General features: G+C 53.7%; 2 protein-coding genes across 4 annotated transcripts; one reads left to right on the top strand and one right to left on the bottom strand.

Moving 5' to 3' along the window:
• The first annotated feature begins 142 nt into the window (after window positions 1-142).
• Window positions 143-10,709, top strand: Ilvbl (ilvB acetolactate synthase like). Of its 2 annotated transcripts, none has more exons than XM_052746775.1 (16): window positions 143-254; window positions 744-888; window positions 2,255-2,456; window positions 2,586-2,713; window positions 2,797-2,935; window positions 3,031-3,142; window positions 4,701-4,800; window positions 5,132-5,229; window positions 5,336-5,472; window positions 6,718-6,852; window positions 9,244-9,358; window positions 9,443-9,612; window positions 9,687-9,757; window positions 9,835-9,906; window positions 10,069-10,174; window positions 10,263-10,709. In XM_052746775.1, the coding sequence occupies exons 2-16, from the start codon at window positions 754-756 to the stop codon at window positions 10,439-10,441; spliced, it is 1,899 nt and encodes a 632-aa protein (XP_052602735.1). In that variant the 5' UTR covers window positions 143-254; window positions 744-753; the 3' UTR covers window positions 10,442-10,709. The 2 variants fall into 2 exon arrangements, with proteins under 2 accessions (XP_052602735.1, XP_052602734.1); XM_052746774.1 differs by lacking the exon at window positions 143-254 and adding an exon at window positions 268-439.
• Syde1 (synapse defective Rho GTPase homolog 1) lies at window positions 10,707-17,746 on the bottom strand. Of its 2 annotated transcripts, none has more exons than XM_052746773.1 (8): window positions 17,615-17,746; window positions 15,725-16,066; window positions 14,954-15,598; window positions 14,562-14,776; window positions 13,555-13,681; window positions 13,187-13,347; window positions 12,282-12,507; window positions 10,707-12,084 (listed from the first exon to the last, which is right to left on the bottom strand). In XM_052746773.1, the coding sequence occupies exons 1-8, from the start codon at window positions 17,700-17,702 to the stop codon at window positions 11,681-11,683; spliced, it is 2,208 nt and encodes a 735-aa protein (XP_052602733.1). In that variant the 5' UTR covers window positions 17,703-17,746; the 3' UTR covers window positions 10,707-11,680. The 2 variants fall into 2 exon arrangements, with proteins under 2 accessions (XP_052602733.1, XP_052602732.1); XM_052746772.1 differs by lacking the exon at window positions 17,615-17,746 and adding an exon at window positions 17,234-17,593.
• Between the last annotated feature and the right edge of the window lie 4,525 nt (window positions 17,747-22,271).

The raw sequence follows: 22,271 nt of genomic DNA on the forward strand, positions 1-22,271 counted from the left end.
CGGGGGCGGGGCTTCCGTGTTCTAGGGAGCCAGGGCAGTGTCAGCCAATTGGAGGCAAGGGGAGAGAAGCCACCAATGATAAACAGCTCTTATGGGTGAGTCTTCCAGCAAGACGCCAGTTCGGCGCACGCGCGTCGCGCTGGACTACGGGGTGCTGCTGAGCCAAGTGGGCGAAAGGGGCATCACCGCGCGCGCGCGCCCGAGTCACGTGACCCAGAGGTGCCTGAGTTCCTCTGGAGTCAGGGACGTTTCCTGTAGGCAAAGGTCATAGGGCCTTGGGGGGGGGGGTTGTCTGTGTAGTGGAGTTGAAGGAGCATCCTACTACAATGTAACCTCGGCCGAAGGCCAAAGGTCAAGAGTCAGGTTGGGGAGGCGTGTCCTGGGCTGCGCTATCCGGTGGGGGTGTGGCCTTACGACTCCATGAAGCAAGCGTGGGGCGGTGAGTCTTGCGATGAGGAGGGCGGGTATCCCTATGGATTTACCAGCAAATAAGTAAGTAGGGACCACAACTCCGTTTCGATGCCGTGGCGATCGCCTTGATCTGCGCAGGCCTACTTTTAGATTGGAGGTGGTGACGTCAGGGGGCGGAATTAGCCTCGCTAGGGGCGTGGCCTCAGCCCAGTTTAGATGCGTCTGTGGGCGTGGTGTGGCAGGTCGGGGGCGTGGCTCAGGATCGGGCAGACTATCCTGCTTCCGGATTAGATTATAGTGCTCAGGTCCTGGCTCTGCGCTTTCCTACTTAGGTTCCGCCTCATGGAGACTCCTGCGGCCGCCGCACCTGCTGGGGGTTTCTTCCCCTCGTTCCTGCTCCTGGCGTTTGGGACACTGGTGGCTGCTGTACTGGGCACCGCTCACAGACTGGGGCTCTTCTATCAGCTGATGCACAAGGTGCTTAGGGCAGGAGGAGGGCTAGGGGTTAGGAGGAGGGGACTGAAGGCGCGCCTCACAGATCATCCACTGTGCATGTGGGGAAAGCGAGTCCCGACTAGTCCAGAGTGGTTGGGAGATTCTTTGCAGAGCTTTTTCCTTTTGCCAAACTGCGTATGGGCCCTGGACTTTGTATCTCGTACGAGATAATGGGCAAAGTGTCGCTCTTTGGACAGCACGCACTCCGCCTACCTTCATACCCAGCGGTCTGAGTCATTTTAACAGAGAAGGCTTTTTAAACACAGTGGAATTGGTGGGCTGAAGGTAGGCAGGGGAGGGACTGGACTGTGAAACTAGGCTACATAAAGGGTTCAGAGTTCTTCCGAGGGAGGGGCTTTCTTAACATGTCTCTTACTTACCACCTTCACCGAGGTAGGTGCTATCATTTCTGTCCTTGTGTCCACAAGGGGAAACTGATCCATAGAAAAGTTTAATATTTGCTGTAGATGACAGGTTTGGAAAAAGCTGACCCTAAAAGTCACACTCCAAACCATTTGTTCCATTGTGAGAAATTCTCCCCCCCCCCCCCCCCCAGTCATTTTTCTTCTAGTGGAACAGTGTCACTGACCTTGAGGTGTGTGGCAGTTGGAAGCTGTGAGGCTACTGAGGCTTGGATGCTCAGGGCAGTCTGTGCCAGGAGGCACTTCCGTGCTAGGCATGTGGCTGCTGGCAGCCTCTCAGCTGGACACGAGCCTCATGAGCAGAGTGAGAGGGAGGTAGTAGGCTGGAATTAGCACTCCAGGTGCCAGGCCCTGCAGGGGTACCAGAAAGCAGGCATGAGGCCAAGCCGGGGGGCCTTCTGCCTCTTGCCAAACTCCCCTGGGTTCTGTAGTCCTGCCCTCCGTTCTTCCCCCTGACTAGCTGAGTACCTCTGGAGCAGGCGGTGTAATCTGCTGAGCCGCTTAAGAACATAGGCTCTCTCCTAGCCTGCTGCTTGGGAGGCTGGAAAAGATGGTCACAGGTTCGAGCTCCTGCCTAGGTCTAGTGAGACCTTGTCTCAAAATAAAAAGTAGAAACAGTAATGATACCGCTCAGTGATAGAGTGCTTCTCTAACATGGTCTATGTCTTGGGTTCACTCCCCACTGCTGCTGCAAAAAGAATGTGGGTTCTGTCGGACTCTATTACTTGGGCAAGTCTTGGTGTTCTTAGCTGCAGGAAAAAGAATGGTAAGATTTGCTAAGACAGTGTACCCTTCCCTGAATATTGTGTGGTATGTCTCTGATCAGCATCTAAGTACCTCTGTCCTCTGACTCTGCTCCTGCCTGTTCTTGTACCTGCTCCTGGGCTAGCCTATGACTGTCTTGTTCCTCATCTCCCCTGGCCCAGGTGGACAAGACGAGCATCCGGCATGGTGGGGAGAGTGTGGCAGCTGTGCTCAGGGCCCACGGGGTACGGTTTGTCTTCACACTGGTCGGTGGGCACATTTCCCCACTGCTGGTGGCCTGTGAGAAGCTGGGCATCCGCGTGGTAGACACACGCCACGAGGTCACTGCTGTTTTTGCTGCCGATGCTGTGGCCCGCCTGACTGGTAAGTGGGGTATTTGGGGAGGGCTGGGGGCTGGCAGGTCAGTGACATGGAACCTGTGAATGAGAGGCGGGGTGGGCATAGGACGATGGCTGGGAGGGTGGCGTGGTTGTCATCAGCTCTGTCTTCCAGGGACAGTGGGTGTGGCAGCAGTGACAGCTGGTCCTGGCCTTACCAACACGGTGACGGCAGTGAAGAATGCTCAGGTGGCGCAGTCCCCAGTCCTGCTTCTGGGTGGGGCTGCCAGCACCCTGCTGCAGGTGCCTAGTCCTTAAGGGTGGGCAGGGTCCCCAGGAAAGCCTCCTGAGCTTACCTGATAACCATCCCACCCCTTCTCTGCCAGAAACGGGGAGCACTCCAGGCCATTGACCAGATGTCTCTGTTCAGGCCGCTCTGCAAGTTTTGCGCTTCTGTGCGAACGGTACGAGACATTGTACCTACCCTGAGGGCTGCAATGGCTGCTGCCCAGTCAGGCACCCCAGGTAGGTGGAGGAGGGAGCTGGACAGTGATAAGGCCCTGCGGGTCAGGGGTGTCTGCAGCAGGCACCGTAGGCTTAGAGTCTTCCTGTCCCTGCAGGTCCGGTGTTTGTGGAGTTGCCTCTTGATGTACTGTATCCCTACTTCATGGTTGAGAAGGAGATGATACCAGCCAAGTTGCCCAAGGGTCTCATGGGCCGAGTGGTCTTCTGGTGAGTGCTGCCATCCCCATTACACGCCTCTTGCGTCTTCCGCCTCTTTCTCCCCACATGCAACCCCTCCTTCTCTGACTCATTCATTGCCTACACAGGACCTTGGAGGAGTGCGCACTAAAAGCAGTCCTTGTGTAAAGGTCCTGAGGCAGGAGGGAACTTAGTAGGTTTGGGAAAGCAAGGCATGGCCTCTGTGACCAGAGAGAGGAGAGAGGCAGGCAGAGAGGTCGTGAGGTTTTCCTGTCATCCCCTTTCTCCTCCTCTGCCACTTCCTCATTCCTGAGCTTCTCTGGCTTCTCCCTTGGCTTGCTCTTGCCCCTCCCCTCCCAGATATTTAGTGGGCCAGATCTCTGTGCCAGATAGCAGGATAGGCATTGGGTGTCATCAGGGGACAAGACATTCAGGTTCCTGTGCTGGTGTGTGAGAATTACTTCGAGGACCAGATCAAGCAAAAGTGATTTTGTTCTGTGGCCTTGCTGTGTGATTCACTCTGGCCCAGAACTCTGTGTGGTCCAGGCTGTTCAGGAACTTGGAAATCCTCTCTCAGCTTTCCAAATGCTGGGATAACAGATAGGTGCTCCATGCCTGTCGGAAGTCTTGTTCTTAAGACTCTCTGGTCTCCCAGTCATCTGGTCCTCTTCTCTTCATGCCCTCTCTCTCAGTGTCACTTGGAAGCCTGCCTCTTTTTCTGCCTCCCCTTTATGTATTTTTATTTTTTATTGGCTTTCATGAGAATGGAGTTAGCTTTGTAGCCCAGGCTGGCTCACGGCTGGTGTCAGTCCTCTTGCCTCGGTATCTCTGGCGCTGGATTGTCTTTCCTTTGTAAGTCATGTCCCCGTGGCTTCCCACATTCATGGCCTCATCCTAACTCCCTGCAGCCTTGACTCTAACAGACGAGACAGGCTTTGGCTCTGCGCTGTGACTGCTTCCCGCTGACACTCATGTGTCTGTCTTTAGTGAGATGGAGTGTTCCTTGAGGGCAAGGTCTGGGCAAGATTTCTTTTTGTGTCACAGGGCCTTAGAAACTCCAGGCCTGGGGCCCAGTGAGTAGGGAGACAGAGCGGCAGGCACTACAAGAAGTGACTGGCTAACATGACTACCTCCCACGGACAGAGCGTTTTGCAAAATCCTTCCCTTCCGGTGGTGCTGGAGATGGAAACTATGGCTTCACATATACTAGGCAAAGGCTTTACCACTGAGCCACACTCCCAGACCACAACATGCCTTATAACCTAAGAGGATAGTGATGGACACTTTCCTGTTTTACAGAGGAGGAAGCTCAAAACGGCAAAGGAACTGGCCCAGAGTTCCACAGCTGGGATGCCGTAGAGGCAGAGTCTAACCCACAGCTCCAGTTTCTACACTTTCATTCTCTGCTTGTGTTACATGTCTGGGAGCTGTGTCAAATTAGGGTGGCTACCTGAAGGGACAAATAAGCAGCTGGTGACTCGGCCACTGAGTGTCCCTGGGTCATTGTTTATCCTCCGATTCCTTCCCTGGCCTCAGCCTCCAGAGTCCCGTGTTAACCTTGGTGACTGGTTCCTCCCTGTCCTCACAGGTATTTACAGAACTGCCTGGCCAACCTGTTTGTTGGGGCTTGGGAGCCTCGTCCTGAGGGACCCCTGCCCTTGGACATTCCCCAGGCATCTCCCCAGCAGGTGAATCAACTCTCTTTCCTGGCCTAGGACTCCCACCTGGCAAGGCCTTGAAGATCTCTCTGGGCCAGTGCTGGGGCCTTAATCTCGTGGGCTGGCAGGGACCCCAAGATGGCCGTTTAAATTTTTGAAAAGTGTATGTGTGTTTGTGTGTTGCGTGTGGACTGCTACTTGCATGTGGAGGTCAGGTACAACTTTGTGCAGTTGATTCTCTCCTTGTGCCTCTACATGAGTTCTGGGGACTCAACTTAGGCTTTCCAGGCAAGTGTTATGACCTGCTAGCTGTCTTGCCTAGACTGTGGGATGGCCCTTTGATCTTTTCTTGTCACCCCAGGTCCAACGCTGTGTGGAGATCCTGAGCCGGGCCAAGAGACCCCTGCTTGTGCTGGGGAGCCAGGCCCTGCTGCCCCCGACCCCTGCCAACAAGCTTAGGTGAGGAGTTCCTACCCTGTCTTAGAGTCATGGTCTTGGTTCCTAGTGTTCCAGTGGTCTTGGTCATACTGATCTCTGCTTTACTTGGACTCCCCCCCTCCCACAGGGCTGCTGTGGAGACCCTGGGTGTCCCCTGCTTCTTGGGGGGGATGTCTCGGGGGTTGCTGGGCCGCAACCACCCTCTCCACATCCGGCAGAACCGCAGTGCAGCCCTGAAGAAAGCAGATGTTGTTGTCCTGGCAGGTAGGCTCAGCCTCCTATTCTGCCCTGGGTCCCCGACCTTGCCCATCCTCATCTCTTGCATCCTTCCTTAGTGATCCCTCATACTTCTTCCTCTGCAGCCACCCCTTCCCTTCCAAAGGCCGTAGAACAAGCCTGAATACACAGGCCAGCAAACTTACCCCAGACTGCAGCTTTGTGGTGTGACCTGGCTTCCCCCAGAGGAAGCGTACCCTGTGGACACTTGCTGTGTCTTACACACATTTTTACACAAACCATTTTGTATTTCATCAGTCACATGACAGGCACACCCCGTCAGCTCTTGCTCTGTACAGCTATGTACTGCTTAACCTACAGAGTGCATTCTGGGAAATGTGTCACTAAGTGGTTTTCTTGTGTGGATTTTGAGTGTGCGTACACAAGCCAGTGGGTAGCTGGGAACCTGCTGAGTTACATCATTCACACGACCACAGTCGTGTGTATGAACTGTCATTGACTGGAACATTGATAGGCTATACAGGACTGTAATGGCACCCCATATTCAGTGGCTTATGACAAGTTCGTGATTGCTTACGTCTCACCAGAAGGTTAGGTAGGAATTCTCTGTTTGGCTGGGCTCATACATGAGCCAAGGGGTGGTGAGGGGTGGGAGGTCTTTTCAGTGGCTAATCTAGGTATGTCTCAGGTTGGGTAACTGAGTCCCCTCTTGTGCCCCTCACACTACTCCTCAAGGTTCCTCCCAGCAGACCAGCCTGCTTGGGTCACGTGCTTCTTTTTTTCTTTTTCTCCCTTTGTGGTGTTGAGGCTAGAATCCAGGGCCTTGCATGTGCTAAGTGAGTATTCTGCTACTAAGCCACATAAACCCCAGCCCTCCCTCATGACCTCTTGAACCCTTGTCTCAGCATGGCACATTGTTGCTTTTGCCATGGTTTCTTCATCAGAGCCATTCAGGAGGCCTGCCCAGAATCAAGACCGGCAAAGTCGTGCTGGCTAGATGACTTGGTGGGTAAAGTGCTTGCTGCTGAGCCTGACAGACTGAGTGTGATCCCTGGAGCCCACACAGCGGGAGGAGCAAACAGACCCCTGCAAGTCGTCTTTTGTCATGGTGCATGCAACCCCGTCCTCCTCCCAATAAATGCAGACAGCGTAAGGTCCCTGCCAGCGGCACAGATGTAGGGACAGTAAAGAATAGGGACCGTTGTGCACTCAGTGTGCCACAGTGGATCAGGAGTGAGGTCGTGCCCACTGACGCCCTGCCTGTCACCCCAGGAGCTGTGTGTGATTTCCGCCTGTCTTATGGTCGTGTCCTCAACCGCAAGAGCAAAGTCATCATCGTCAATCGGAACCGGGATGATATGTTGCTCAACTCAGACATCTTCTGGAAGCCCCAGGAGGCTGTGCAGGGTGAGCATACCCCAAGAGCCTCCACCATGTGCATGGTCTCTTTCCATCCTGTCTCTGTTGCAGCTAGCTTGAGCTGAGTGTCAGGTCCAGACCCTGCCCCAGGGGACACGTGGGCAACCTGAGACACATTTGGCTTGCAGACTGATGGGTGCTTCTGAAGGAGCAGAGGGAGAGTGGGTGCGGAGGAGGGTGGGTGCTTCTGAAGGAGCAGAGGGAGGGTGGGTGCAGAGGGAGGGTGGGTGCAGAGGGAGGGAGGGAGCAGAGGGAGGGTGGGAGCAGAGGGAGGGTGGGTGCAGAGGGAGGGTGGGAGCAGAGGGAGGGTGGGTGCAGAGGGAGGGTGGGAGCAGAGGGAGGGTGGGTGAAGAGGGAGGGAGGGTGCAGAGGGAGGGTGGGTGCAGAGGGAGGGAGGGTGCAGAGGGAGGGAGGGTGCAGAGGGAGGGAGGGTGCAGAGGGAGGGTGGGTGCAGAGGGAGGGTGGGTGCAGAGGGAGGGTGGGTGCAGAGGGAGGGAGGGTGCAGAGGGAGGGTGGGTGCAGAGGGAGGGAGGGTGCAGAGGGAGGGAGGGTGCAGAGGGAGGGTGGGTGCAGAGGGAGGGAGGGTGCAGAGGGAGGGTGGGTGCAGAGGGAGGGTGGGAGCAGAGGGAGGGTGGGTGCAGAGGAGGGTGGGTGCAGAGGGAGGGTGGGTGCAGAGGAGGGTGGGTGCAGAGGGAGGTTTGGGATTTTGCATGCGATCAACTCCTGAATGTGGCCTGTTGCTTTCAGCTGGACCATGGCCCCCGAGCCTCTCTGTTAGTCTACCCCTCCTGATTTTTGCCCCCTTTCCATGCCTTACTCTGCCCACTGTTCTAAGGACATAGACACTCTTGTAGCAACAGGATCCTTTGGATTTAGCCAGAGAATCTGTGCCACCCTGTGTGTTGGGGAAGGTCCCTCCCAGAAGTTGGTGGGCAGCAGGTGGAAGTAGGCAGGCAGGGGATGATAAAAGGAGCTGGACAGTCTGGGGATGATGCTGTATGCCTGTGATTCCAGCGTTTGGTGGGAGGGAGGTGAGGGAACAGAGACCAGAAGATTACCTATTTGAGGCCTGTGTAACTTATTTAGCAAGATCTATTTCAAAGTAGAACTCGAGCGTCACCTGTGGTAGTGCACACTTGGGTTTTGTTTGTTTGGAAACAGGGTCTCACTGTGTGGCTCTGGCTATCTTGGAACTCACTATGTACATCAGGCTGGCCTTGAACTCAGAGAGATGCGCCTGCCTCTGTCTGCCCAGTGCAAAGATTAAAAGAGTGTGTCGCCACACCCGGGGATGGTGGTACACACTTGTAATCCCAATATTGAAGCAGGAGAACCATTGAGAGTTTGAGCCAAATTGTTGTTGAACAGTGAGTTTAAGGCTAGCCTAGACTACAGTGTGAGATCCTGCCTAAAAAAAGAAAAAAAAAAAAAAAAAAAAGCCTGGGTGGGGTGGGGTGGTAAGTTTGGTGACACAGGTCTTTCATTCCTACCACTGAGGAGGCAGAAGCAGGTAGATTTCTGAGTTCAAGGCCAGCCTGTTCTGCATAGAGAGTTCCAGGCCAGCTAGTGCTGCATAGTTAGATCCTGTCTCAAAACACAAAGCAAAACAGAACAAACAAAAAAATAAAAACTACCACCAAAATAGGGGTGACAAGTGGTTAAGAAGGTAAAGGCACTTACTGCCAACCTAATAACCTGAATTTGAGCCCCAGAACCCACACAGAAGGACCTCCACATTCTCAATGTTGCTCACCCCACCCCCCAATATACATAATAAACAGTAAGTAAGTAAATGTAATACTTTTTCTTTTAAGTGCTGGAGTGTTTACCTGGGATGCTCGAGACCCTGGGTTTGGTGCCTGGTACGGCAAATTTAACAGGCTGGGAGAGGGGGCAGGGACAATTAAATGATCATTATACGGGGACAGACTAGGTGAGAAGCCACATCTCTGAATGTGTGTCTGCTCATTTTCTCAAGAGGGATGGTGAGAAAGCAAGCCATCACCATGAGTGCCCATGTGCTTGGCCCGGAAAGACTTCCTTGGTGGGTGACCTATTTTGGAGGCAGAATTGACAGGACTTGGTGCCTCTGGGTTCTGAGGGACAGGAAGGTACTGAGGTCAGTTTAGGTTTGCAGCTTCCCCACACCTCATTCCCAGTCTTGCCTTCCATCTTGCAAAGACACCCTCACTAGTTCTCCAAGGCTCTTGGAAGGTCTTCCTCGGCCTTGTCCTAAGAGTGCCTCTGGCCCACTTTCCTGCTTTCCTCGCAGCTGCTGCTGCTGACCTCTTGTTATATTTGGGCCTCTGGTGCTCAAAGGGCAGGAGGAAGCTGCCACCCTGCAGCTGGCCCTACAGCTGTGCTTTCTTCCTTTCCTAGGAGACGTGGGTTCCTTTATGCTCAAGCTGGCGGAAGGCCTTCAGGGCCAGATGTGGGCCTCAGATTGGGTTGAGGAGCTTCGGAAAGCCGACCAGCAGAAGGAGCAGACCTATCGGTCAGTCTGCGTGGAGTGGATATGGTAAGGAGGGGAGGGGGCTGTTGCCAGACAGCCCTGCTGACCTCCACTGTCCTGTTGCAGGGACAAGGCTGTAATGCCTGTATCTCAGCACCTGAACCCAGTGCAGGTGTTACAGCAGGTGGAGGAAACCCTGCCTGACAATGCACTTCTCGTGGTTGATGGTGGCGACTTTGTAGCCACTGCCGCCTACTTGGTACAGCCCCGAGGGCCCCTGCGCTGGCTCGATCCTGGTAAGGAAAGGCCCATACCTGGGGCAGCTTGCACACCATGGACCCTTCACAGCAGTCTGCTCTTATCTTCCTAGGAGCCTTTGGGACTCTGGGAGTTGGTGCAGGTTTTGCCCTTGGGGCTAAGCTGTGTCAGCCGGATGCCGAGGTGAGGCATTGGATGTGGGAGACTAGCTGCTTTCTGGGCTGTGAACCACCCTAACTGCCCTGGGTCCCCCCTACCAGGTCTGGTGCCTGTTTGGGGATGGAGCCTTTGGCTACAGCCTCATCGAGTTTGACACGTTCGTCAGACACAAGGTGACTGGGCTACCCTGAGGGAAGTTTATGCCCAGGGTTCTGGGATATGTCGGTGTGTGTGTGTGGGGGGGGGGAGCGCTTCCTCAGTGGGCCATAGGCCCTGTCTTGTGGCTGGTCAGACCTTTGGACTGATGGCTCTTGCCTGGTCTTTTTTTTCTACAGATACCAGTGATGGCCTTGATAGGGAATGATGCGGGTTGGACCCAGATTTCTCGGGAACAGGTGCCCAGGTTGGGCAGTGATGTGGCCTGCAGCCTGGCTTACACTGGTGAGGGGCCAGAGTATTGTAGGCCTACGTGGGCTTCTGTTATTCTCCTGGCGGGCCCTCTGTTACTGTCCGACTTCCTTCCTTTTAGATTATCACAAGGCAGCCGTAGGCCTGGGGGCCCAGGGATTGATGCTCTCACGGGACAACGAGGATCAAGTGGTCAAGGTGCTCCGTGAAGGACAGCAGCTTTGCCGGGAGGGCCACCCAGTCGTGGTCAACGTCCTGATCGGGAGGACAGATTTCAGAGACGGCTCCATTTCTGTATAGGGCTATGTGTGGGTTAGTGTACTTGCCTCTCTGTACCTGGACTATGCCTGGCCTATCTAGAGTTTTCATCCTTGCCTGCTCTGAGCTTGTCTCACAAGGTCCAAAAATTCTAGTCCTCCAAGTGGGTAATGGAGGGATCAAAGCTCAAAGAGACACCTTGATGGCCCTGAGTAGCAGCTTTTTCCACAGGCCCAGCCATACACCTCTCTCCCTTTTATAGACTGAATAAAACTCTTGGCTTCGTGAGCCCAAGGACTCAGTCACATAACGTGTATACTGGTTTATTTATTGTCCACAAAGATGGAAGTAGTGGAAAGAAGTGGGAGGCTGGAAGGGGACCTAATTCTCCCACTTGATCACTGGGGGTTTGGGGTACCTAGGGATGGCAAATACTATCCCACTCCAGACAGGCCAGTGCACACGAGTCCTCACACAGACACACACATGCATGGAGGCAATAAATATTTTCCGTACCAAAGTGCCCCCAGCCTGATACCTCAGGTGGGGTCCCTCCAAAGGGGAGGGGTTAAGTGCTCAGTTTTTCAGGGGTTTCAGGAAAGGGCTGCTGGGGAAAGGAAGGGTCAGACTCTGTCTCCATTTGCTGGTTGGAGGTTCATCTTGGGGGGGGTCTTGCCTAGAAGAGTTGGGGGAAATCAGCTGTTTTGCTATAGATCCAAGCCGTCCCTTCACAGATGGAGGCCAAACCTGGGGCTGTGTCCCTTAAAAAGAACCTCATGATTGTCCTTAGATATTTCAGGGGAGGGAGAGACAGAGTGTAGTGCTCAATGCTAATACTGGTTTGGTTGGAAGCAGCAAGAGGGTGGACTAGGGATGTCTCAACACCCCAGGGTGATGCTCACAGTAATTCGTGTTCCCCTATAAAGGGGAGGCAAGAGAGGCCAGTCTAGCAAGCAGAACTGTCTCCGGCAGCGAGAGGAGCCCTGGTGCTCAGGAGAGGGCCATGGCATCAGTGCTTAAAATGCCAAGAGCCTGGTCATTGCAACTAGGGCCCAAACAATGGCACTAGAAGCTGGGAATGATTCTTAGCACAGGAGGCTGGTCCCTTGGCAACTCCCTAGCAACCAGGAGCTCAGCCTGAGCTACTCGGGTCAGGTCCTTTTAGGTCATCAAGGCACTGCTTTAGTAACTGGGAATCCAGTCACCAGTAACCAGAACCTGGTCCTTAGCAACCAGGAAGCAATTCCTTATCAACCAGAGTCCAGCACCTGCTTCAAGGGCTCAGAGGCACACATTGATCTGCTTGGAGAGTTCTCTCTCCAGATCCAGGATGAGAGCATCAAAGTCTTTGAGATTCAGGTGTGGGTTGAAGGGTGCATCAAACTCATCTTCGAAGTCAGTAGTGCCCCTCTGCTCTCCAGTCTCCTCATCATCTTCCTCGCTGTCGCTGCCTGTCACGTGGTCATAGTCAGGCCCGGACAGGAAGTCCCGCCCACGCGGCAGTAAGTCTCTTCCACACACGCTCCAGTCTCCAGCATAGCGGTTGCTTGGGGGACTTTCCGGGCCCCCGCGACCTCGGGGCCGAGTCACCACTTCGGGGCCCACCAGTGGCAAGTGCAGCGGCGCCTGTCGTTTGGGCCGCAAATAAGGTGCGACGTCCGGGGCCTCTGGGGGCCGGCGGGTATCTGCGGGGTTCACAGGGAGGGTTATGAGATGGGATGCACAAAGTGGCATCTAGGTCCCCGATTGGCCTTCTGAGAGACAAGCTTACAAGTTTAACCCCCCACCCCGCAGGGGAGTGGCCTTCCATAGATTCCAGCCTATGATTGGCTAGTAGGGAAGCATCATGTCAGGGAGGCGGATAGGGATGGGCGATGTTCACCTGGCCAAGACTGTAGCAGGTAATGCAGGACTTCGATGTGGCGCTTGAAGTCCACGGCACTGGTAACGCCTGGGCCTGAGCTACGGAGCCGCGGCCGAGCGGGTGTCTGTCTCGCTGGCAGCAGCACAGGTCCAAAGCACACTGCCAAGTTCTGCGGGGTCATGCGGTTGTGGGTGTGGAAGGAGGAAACGAGGCGCAGGTGGTCCAGGAGAAGCGTCAGTGTGGCCTGTGGAGAGGGTTGCCAGGGTGGCACAAGGCGGGTAAACCTGAGGCCATTGCACTTGCGCGACACTTAGGGGTGGCTTAGAGTGGAGAAACTTCAGTTCAAGTTCTCATAGCCATGGGGAGGTGTTAGTATTTAGGAATGTATTTTGCGAAGTTGAGATTAAGGCCAAGGGCAATTTACCTTTGGAATGGAGGGGCTTGAACTCCAACCCACTCCGTGTTAGGCAGTATTAGCATGAATTTTATTTTATAGATGCACAGAAGCACAGTTTCAAGGACTTTTTCCAAGATCCCACAGCCAGGAATTTCCCTTGTGTCAGGTTGGCAGACCTGTTTGCTCAGTTTGCCACACAGCCCAGGCTGCCTTGGAACTAGCTATGTAGCTTAGGCTGGTCTCCAACTTGAAATCCTCTTGCCTTTGACTCTTGAGTGCCAGGAATAGAGAGACATGTAACACTATGCCTGCCTAGAGTGTGCGTTTTGGACAAATCTTGGCTGTTTGACCTTGGGCAAATCACTAAACTGAGCCTTGATTTCCTAATTCAGGAACTGACAGAGGAGTAACATGTACTTTGTTGAGATGTGATGATCCCGTATGATCATTACATCTCAGGCATGGTTAAAACACTTCACTGGCATCAACTGCTCTATGTCCCAATGTTCCCAGCCGGGCAACTCACTCTTTCCACGTCTGGCAGGCAGCTGAGGAGCCCTCTGGTGCCCTCAGGACCCAGGGAAGCCCTGCTTGGATGTCCTTGGGCCATGGCCTCTAGCACCACCCGATAGAGGGGCTGGGTGATGAGTGGAGTAGGCAGTTCCCGAAGATAATCCTTGAGGATGCCTGTGGACAGAGGGTCCCCTCTGGTTAAGGCACCCTGACTTCTGAAGCCACAGGGGTCACTGGGCTGACAGTAGTAGTGGGAAGAGAGCAGGTATAAGAAATGACAGCAAGATGAGACAGGAGGGGGGTTTCACTGCGGCCTTCAGGCTGGCCTGGAGGTTAGGAGTTGGAGGGACTGAGCAGGCCAGGGAGAGGGGCCATGCTGACCTGTGATGACATTGATATCAGGGTACACGTCTTCAGAGAGGCACACAGCTGCACTGTCCTGCTCAAAGGCATCTCGAAGCTCTTTCTTCACTGCTGCCGAGCCACACAGACGGTACAGCCCCACCACCTGCGGATACAGACAGAGAAAGGATGTCTGCCTGCAGCCACAGGCAAGGACTGCTGGGTTGGGGCTGGATGTCTGGACAAGGGTGACAGTGGCTGTTTTGGCCTAGGAGGGTGGGGCCATCCACATGCATCTTCATTGGCTGCCTCCCCAGCTGCTACAACAACTGTCACAAGTGTCCCTGAGCCAGGATGAGTAGTTCAGCACTCTGAGGCCAAGGCAGGAGGATCACCTGGGCTATAGGCTACAGAGTGTGCTCAAGGCCAGCCTGGGCTACTTGGCAAAACCCTGTCTCCAAAAGTAAAAAGGTGGCTGGGCGTGTAGCTCAATGGTAAAGTGCTTGCCGAGCATGCATGAGGCCCTAGGTTCAATCCCCCAGCACCAGGAAAAAGAAAAAAAGACCCAGACACACACCTAGCTTTGTAAATCCCTGTTTGGAGCACTTCCTCTGACCTCACAATTCTCATCTTCCAGGAAGCCTTCTTTGACTAATTCAAGCAAGTCAGGGCCTGCTTTAAGTTGTCCCAGACCCCTTTCCCTTTCAGTTTTTTTTTTTTTTTTAAGAAAGAGTCTCACTGTGTTGCTCAGCTGCCCTTGGATTCTCCATCCTGACTTAGCATTTCTAGTGCTGGGGCATGTGCCACCATGCTAGGCTACCTCCTTTCTTAACTCCCCTCCCAGCTATAGTTGGACATTTGTGAACTGTCAGTCATCCCTCTCACTTCTGGAGACTGAGCGCCATCAGGGCTGAGATCTTGTAATAAAATGGGACAAATGATCCGTGGGTCCTGGTGCCATGAGGGAGGATTTCTTTTCCCTTAGGTGAGTGTTGGATCCGAGAACAGCTCAGGTTGGTGACGGGGTTCCAGGGAGTATGTCTCACCCGCAGCCCTCGGCATTCGATCTGCCCCACACACTTTCGGATGATAAGAGGCACTTGGCCTGGGGACTGTTCACGTTCTACCAGTAGCTGCAGGGGGAGCCCGAAGACACGGGGCTCCACTGCGGCAGGGGTTTCTTGCTGTTCCGACAGTGTTAGCTTGGCATAAAGAAGTCCCTGGGGTTCCAGACGAACAGCCAGTTGTTGGGCCTGGCACCCTAAAGATGCAAAAAGGATTGAGCCAGTTCCGTCCCAAAGGTTCTTGTGTCCTGGCTCCTTTATCTAGGACACCCCTCACTGATGGAGCCCAACCCCCATGGGTGCTGTGGGAGAAAAGGACTCCCTGAGCTGGGTCTTGTGTCTTGCTTTTCCTTCCTGGAAGTCCCAAGTCTTACCTCGAAAGACGGTTGGCAGTAACACAGTGCCCTGGGCGCAGGGCCGGTGCCGCCTCACACCAGGGTCCCATGCAAGTACCAGGGCCCGCAGGAGCCGAGCAGCCTCCAGCTCCAAGTGGAAGGTGTGGTCCAGCCTCAGGAAGTCTGGTCCACCTCGAAGTGGCCCTGTGCGGGCCCGAGCTACCCCATCCACTTGAAGAAGACAGCAGAGATCTCGAGGAGTGGCCCCCGGAGTTGGCCGCAGACCCCCTAGCCCATACAGGTGCAAGCTGAGACGCCCCCAGAGTGCAGCCGGAGGCGCCCGAGCTGATGGGCCCACCTCATATGGCCGGAAGGCAGTGGGTGATGGTGGTCCCCCAGGCCGCTCCGGCGAATCACCATCACTGAGGTACCCACCCCTTGGGCTCCTAGTGCCTCCGGCCACTGATGCCTGCCCAGGAGTCCCCACGCTGCTGTCCAGGTGGTAGCGGCTGATGACAGAGCCTGCTGGGGCGGTCCTCTCTCGTTCCCGGCCAGTGCGGGTACCTCTCAGGCTCAGGCGACGCCGCAGCTCTGGCAGCTTCTTCATCTTCATAGAGAGGCGCCTGGCAGGACCTGGGGACTTGGTACGGGAGGTTTTGGTAGTGGGACTGGTAGGGACTGCGCCTGTAGAGAGAGTAAATCTCAGAGGCCAGGGCCTGGGTCGGGGATATGATGCTTGTGGTCCCTAGGGGGCTGGGTATAAGGCTTGTACATGCTTGCAGGTGGGAATGTGAGTACATTTGCACCTACCTTGGATGACTGAGCCTTCTGGATCAGAGGAGGCTGGCTTTGATCCCGAGGGCTCAGGTGCTGGTGGTCTGGGGTCTTCTTCAGGGATGGGGTTGTACCAAATCTCACCAGCAGGCTCTCCACTGCTAGGAGTCCCAGGTCCCAAAGATATCTCCTCTGGTGGCTTGGCCCCACCTAGCACCCACCGGCGGCTGCTGGGCTCCAGGCTTTGCAGGTAGGCTCCCCGAGCTGGGTTCCGAGGCGCCTCGGGGCTGGGAGGACCCTCTGCTCCAGCCTGGGACTCTTCAAGGATCTGAGGCGCTGGTTCTGGGGGGCTGGGCTCTGAGCGCTGGGCTGGGCGGCCTTGTGGAAAATGTAGGGAGTAAGACCCAACTCTCAAGTCTGGCCCACCGCAGCCGTCCAGCTAGTTGGCTTCGGCCCTCACTTCCACAGCTGACTGAGAAGCAATCCATTCCCGAGCCTAAGTCACTGCCCCCCTGGGACCTTCTGTTTTGTTTGGTCCTGGCAACTAGTCAGTACCTTCCCAGTCTCTAGTTTGGAGGTCCCCTGTCCCCAGCCCCTAGCATTCCAAGGGGAAACTATAACCAGCCTTGAGTTAAGATCAGATATTCTTGGGACCTCAGGTCATTTTTGCCATGTCTCTCTTCTCCAGACCTCCCATTAATCCTGGTGTGGAGTCTGATGCCTGTCATTCTCACTGAGTGGCCTTGAGCAAGTCATTTTCCCGAGGCTCCATGTCCTGTTTATGAGAAGATTGTGTGTCCCGGCGCCCCCCGCCCCCCAAGGCTTGATTAAGGGAGTTCAGTGTGAGCAGCAGTTTTATAGACAATAGGGTTTGCAGCCCAGCTCACTGCCCCAGTAGATGCTGCGGGATTGAAGGCAGGACAGGAAATACAGGAGTGCTGGTTTCTTTTTCATTCAGCCCCCTCTGCCACTTTCCAAATTCTGCCCCAAGGTCCTCCCGGACCTTGCTCCTCAGCCCAGGCCAGATTTCTATACTCAGTGCCCCATACACCCCCCACACCACCACCCCACCCCCGTCTTGGCTCCTTTCTCTCCCTGACATCATGGTTGATTTCCTGTGTGTGTTTATATGTGGGTACCCGGGTCCTTTCTCTGGCCCTGGGAACCTTGGGACTCATTGGGAAAGGCCAGGGAGGAGGGGTCAGGCCCATGGTGTGGTGGCCTCCCTCTTTTGCCTGGTTCCTTCCCAGGCCCCGTACCCCATACACTCATTTCACTAAGGTCCTGTCTTGCTGTCTGTAGACCCCCAGATTTAAGCTCCTATTTCCACCCTCTAGCACTCTGCTCTAGGTGTCTGTCATCAGTAGCATAGTCCAAAGTATTGTTTAAAGTCAGTTTACAGGACAAATCACCCAACAGCCATATGCCTCAGTTTCCCTATCTGAATAAAGAGGACAGTTTCTTGGAGCTGCCCACGGTAGGTGAGGCTGCGATGATGGCACGGAGGTGGGGAAAGCGGCATGAGTAGCTATAACCCCGCAGTACCTTTCTCGGGTACAGGAGTGCGTCCCCCATCTCTCATCCTCCAGAGCTCCCGGTGCCCACCGCCTGCCCAGGCAGTGTGTCCGTGCGGCACAGCGGGTCCTCGGGCCACCCTCCAGGCGCCCCGTCGAGGCCCCATTTCCTGTCAGGGGCGAGGCCCCGCTCCAGGGCCTCGCAAGGAACCCGCGGGGCTGGCATCTCAGGCCAGCCGCACATAACGGTCTGCGGCCCCCCGCCTTGCAAAGATCTGGCCCATGTTCCTCTGCAGCAGGGCTCGGTCCCGGCTTACCCCCCAGGTTCTGCTGCGTATTCTACCGGGGATCTGGGGATCCCAGGCCGGGCGGGGCTCCCACCTCCTCCCCCCTCGCGAGCCCCCGCACTCACCGCGCTCCTTCGCATCTGACTTTTTCCGGGGAAGTTTCTCCCGGCCCCGCAGGCGGGAGAAGGTCTTCCTGAGCAGCGGCTCGGCCATGCTGGGGCTGCGGCCGCCCGCCCCGCCCGGCCCGGCCTGCCCGCCCCCCGGCCCGCGCCAGCAGGAAGCGCATTCCGGGAATGCTTGGCCTTAACTTTTTTTTTTTTTTTTTTCCTTTTCCCTTCCCGCGGCCCGAGCAGGCGATGCTGGGAGATGTAGTCGCCTGGGGCCAGGAAGGGACATGTCGGGGTGCTGGCCCCTCTTCACCTACAAATGTCATAGCATAGACTGGGCCTTCTTAACCATCCCCCTGTATGATGGCATGCAGCAAATTCTGTCCGGTCTCCAAAAACGCATCCAAAGTACATATAATCCCACGTCTTTCGTCCCGTACATCGAGCCCCCACATCACTCACTACCTCACCCATGAATCTTCTTTGGTCACCCCAATGCCATACCTTGCCCCTCCCACCCGACCCAATTCTTTCACTGCTCAACTCTAATTACTACTGCTGTTTAACAAGCCATCCTCAAATTTAGTGATGTCAGATAGCCGTGATGCTCATCACCATTGCCCCGGGTCAGGAGTATGGACCTGGCAGAGCTGATGTTGTTCGCTTTCTAATGTCTACTTAGTCGAGAACACAGCAAGGGTAGGGATGTCTCAAAAATAAGAGGAAATGGTGTAGGATCATCTGGAGGCATAGGCAATCAGACGCTGTTTTATTTTTTTAATTAATAACTAAATACCCGTGGCTGGACAACTTTATAAAGTAGATTGAGTTCACGGCTCTGATGTCCAGTGCATAGTGCTAGCATAGTCTTGGCTCTGATGACATCCTCAAAGCTGATGATGTCATAGCAGCGCATTTTGAGATGGGAAGAGAGAGAAATTCTGGATTTGGGCTCATTCTTACAACCGCTTAACTTTCAAGAAGATTTTACTTTTTATGTATGCGTATACGTGTGCCTCTGTGTGTATATGTATGTGTGTATGTCAGATGGGTCTGGGTGCCCACAGAGGCCCTGGGAATCTGATTCCTCTGGAGTTTGAGCAGTTGCGAACCACCTGACATGTGGGTGCTGGGAACACAACCTGGATCCTCTTGAAGAGCAACAAGCACTTTTAACAGCTTGAGCGATCTCTTTAGCCCCACAAATGAACTTTTACAAGAACTAATTCAGTCCCAGGACTATCTTCTGAAGGCAAACTCCCTATGATATAGGCTGTCTTAGCTATGCCCAGCCTATTAACAGTACCACAAGGAGGACCAGACTTCCAGCACATGAACTGTGGCACAAACCGTATCTAAAGCTCAGGTCTTACAGCTGGTGCCTATCACCAGCTGGACCTCCACTGGGATAGTGGACTAAGTGCCCATTGTGGGCCTCTCCATGTGTCCTTGGCTTCCTCCCAGTTAGGCAGCTTTGGGGTAACTGGATTTCTAAGGAGTGTATTCAGGGCTCTAAAAGTTAACAGGGCAGAGTTTGCATGGCCCTTTCTGGAAACCTTGAGTGCATACTACCTCCTCTGGCACAGATTCAGGGACACACAGATGCCACCTTTCTCAATGGAAGGAAGATATGTCAAGCGGAGCTTGTCCAGATGGATGTAGAAGGAGAGACTGTGGTGATGCAGTATCGTGAAAAGATCTCTTACGTTCTAAGAGACTGGAACTTTTGCTGGACCTCACAGCCAGAGTTAATAATACACCTTGGTCACTGAAGACTGCTATCCTCCTGCGTACTCAGCCTGTTTGTTTAACTTACTCTAGGAGAACAATGTAACAATCAACTTTATTTGCCTTGGATGACCCATGTAATCAACTCTTACACCCTTAGATAATGCATAGCTGCAGTCTTAAATTATGTACTCTTCCCATGCCCCTGACTCAGATAATGCATCTGAAGCCTTTGCTGAAAGCAGCAAATACAGAAGTTAAAAGCAACTTCCTCAAACCTACCAAAAAGGTTGAAAGCAACCATTTATGGATATTAGTTGATAAACAGTGATGCTTGTTATCTGGGTCAGTTAGGATCAGGTGGAGCAAGCAACTTCATCCCTTGTAAAACTCTGGTAGAGATTTCTGTAAAGTATCCCATTCCTTCCCCCATGTGATGGAAACACACACACACACACACACACACACACACACACACACACACACACACACACACAGCTCATACAACACACAGACACAGACAGAGCAGATGCACGTGCAGGTACAAATTCAGACTCCTGCAACAATTGGAGGACAGAAGGGAGAGGATGCGTGAGGTAGAGAAGTCACATCTGGACTTGCTCTTGGTTTGATGACTCTAAGGAGAAGTGCTTTTGTTTCTTTAATGAGACACTGATGCATCCTTGGTAACTCGGAGTTAATCACTGATGTGTACGATCCTGGCAGGAGGTAGTGCTGTGGCCATCTTGAGAAATAAAACCTGCTTCACACCCATGTTCCATCTTCCATGCAGGGCCCACAGTGGACTTGGAGCTCAAATAAGATTAGGGCACATTCCTGCTGAAAGTCTTTTCACTACGGCTTACCCCCACCCACCCGGAATAAGGTCCAGATTGCCCCCATAACCTACATGAATTCTCTGGTTCCATTGAAGTGGTTGGTGGAGACCCTTTCCCATTTCCAAACAAGTTCTTGTCCCACCCACCTCAAAGAATCGAGTATAAGTGGGAGGGGGTACTTTATTGTCTGTCTGGGATAAACTCTAAATCCTCGGGATCAAAATGACACAGGATTGAGATCTTGGTAGCACCAACTAAGAACAGCCATTTTCAGAAGTCTTGCAGATCGCTGACAGGAATTCTCAAAGCTGGAGCCACAGATCTCCAGTTGCAGATCTAGAAGTTCGGAGCCACTGGTCTCAGGAATGGTGGGTCTTGGAAGCAGCTGCAGGGAAGAATTCCCTTCTGGAGGCTGTCTGAGTGAAAAGTCTTGAAGGCTGAGTCAGGAACAGTCTCTCCACCTCCGACAATGGCTGAGTCCTGGGGGCTGGCTTGAGGGCAGAAGCCTCAGGCATAGGAAGTTGCTGAGGAGTCTGTCAGGTGAGTATAACCTTCAGGCTTCTTCCTCTGAAGAGAGCTGCAACATCTGGGGCTGGGCTCCCAAGTCTCTCTCCTCTCCTTCCTCCACGGTTTCTGCAGCTTTGCAGTTCCCAAATGCCCAGATTTATTGAGGTGCCAGCCTGCTGCCTTTGTAGGAGTCTGCTTCCTCCAGCCAAGTATTTCTTTCTACCAGTTTGTTTGTTTGTTCTTGGTGTGGGGGGGGGTGGGGGGGAGGAAGGGGGCGCTGCTAAGACAGATCCTCTGCCCTGAAGACTCAAGCCTGCCAGCTGTCAGAAATCTCTATATTAGGGGGGCCCTGCCTGTCCCTAACACTATCTCTCTGGCCATGGCCTTCACTTACTATGGCTTCAGTTTGGGTCTTCCTGTTGTGTCTCTATTTCTTCCAAACTGAAGTTTTCCTGGAGTCAAGCTAGATAAGACTCAGGAAGTAAACACACTTATCTTAAGAAGTTCTTGAAACTTACAAGATCCACCAGGCCTCTCCCCCTGGGTTTTATAAGCAATAACAATTGCTAGGAAGGGGTTTCCTCAGTGAGGTTTTTGTTTTTGGTGTTGTGTATTTTGTTGTTTTAAGTTTTTTTCTTGAGACAGCCTTTCTCTTTGTACCCCTGGCTGTCTTGGAATTCATTCTGTAGACCAGGCTGGCCTTGACCTCATAGAGATCTGCCTGCCTCTGCCTCCTGAGTGCTGGGATTAAAGACATGCGCACCACTGCCTGGCAATGAGCTTCTCTCCAGGATGGAACAGATGTAGCTCACTGGCAGAGTGCTTGCCTAGTATGGGCAAGACCCTGGCTTTGATCCTAAGCACTTCGAAAAACAAACTGTCAAGTTCTGTGAATCTCTCTATTGTGTCATCGGATATGTTCTGTGGGACTTCTCACCACACAGGTCCATGTAGATGACACAAGATCTCCCCCATTCTGTGGAGTTCCCAGAAAAATGGACATTTGGCGGTTAGAACTTTTGTGGGACCTCCACAGAACCTTTAGTGAACTCTTCTCTGAGTGTGCTGGAAGTGTCTTTTTGGCCACTGTCATCAGCTTGTCTCTCAATTTTGTGTCTCTCCCTCCTAGGGACATCCCTGAGCTATCCCAAGGTACAGATGTTGCCCACATAAGTGGCTGCCAACTTCGTGATGAGTAGGGGTGTGTGTGTGTGTGTGTGTGTGTGTGTGTGTGTGTGTGTGTGTGTGTGTGTTCACATCAACTTGAGTTGGAATCCTCCATGTCTTTGATCTGGTATGCAGTGTTGGGACAGTCACTTTAGCTTTGTGAGACTCAGTGCCCGAATCACCAAGATTGTGAGTCACTCAGTGAAATCCCACAAGGAGCAGGTTGTGTAGCAGTTTCCATGCACTGAGGTATTGCGTCCTGTAGAGAAGTACATTAAGACCCAGGAAGTAAACAGCTCACAAATCTCAGGAAATACCTGAAACTTACCAGGTGCACAGGCTTCTGCCTCCCCCAAGGTTAAGAGTAAGGATGGCCAGGGAGAGCAGGCTTTTCCAACCTGTTGAGCTGCCTGTAATTCATGCAGAGAGTTCCA

The sequence above is a fragment of the Peromyscus californicus genome, unplaced genomic scaffold (genome assembly GCF_007827085.1).
Source record: "Peromyscus californicus insignis strain IS unplaced genomic scaffold, ASM782708v3 Scaffold_1__1_contigs__length_55948999, whole genome shotgun sequence".
Lineage (NCBI taxonomy): Eukaryota > Metazoa > Chordata > Mammalia > Rodentia > Cricetidae > Peromyscus > Peromyscus californicus.

What these genes read in the sequence shown, in the direction of transcription:
- Ilvbl (XM_052746775.1), top strand. Translation starts at nt 754, where the DNA reads ATGGAGACTCCTGCGGCCGCCGCACCTGCTGGGGGTTTCTTCCCCTCG. An exon ending in ATGGGCCGAGTGGTCTTCTG is followed by an intron (nt 3,143 to 4,700) that starts GTGAGTGCTGCC and finishes CTGTCCTCACAG; the next exon opens with GTATTTACAGAACTGCCTGG. An exon ending in CCTGCGCTGGCTCGATCCTG is followed by an intron (nt 9,613 to 9,686) that starts GTAAGGAAAGGC and finishes TTATCTTCCTAG; the next exon opens with GAGCCTTTGGGACTCTGGGA.
- Syde1 (XM_052746772.1), bottom strand. Translation starts at nt 17,369, where the DNA reads ATGGGGCCTCGACGGGGCGCCTGGAGGGTGGCCCGAGGACCCGCTGTG. An exon ending in ACTGCCAACCGTCTTTCGAG is followed by an intron (nt 14,777 to 14,953) that starts GTAAGACTTGGG and finishes TTGCATCTTTAG; the next exon opens with GGTGCCAGGCCCAACAACTG. An exon ending in TCGAATGCCGAGGGCTGCGG is followed by an intron (nt 13,682 to 14,561) that starts GTGAGACATACT and finishes CTGTATCCGCAG; the next exon opens with GTGGTGGGGCTGTACCGTCT.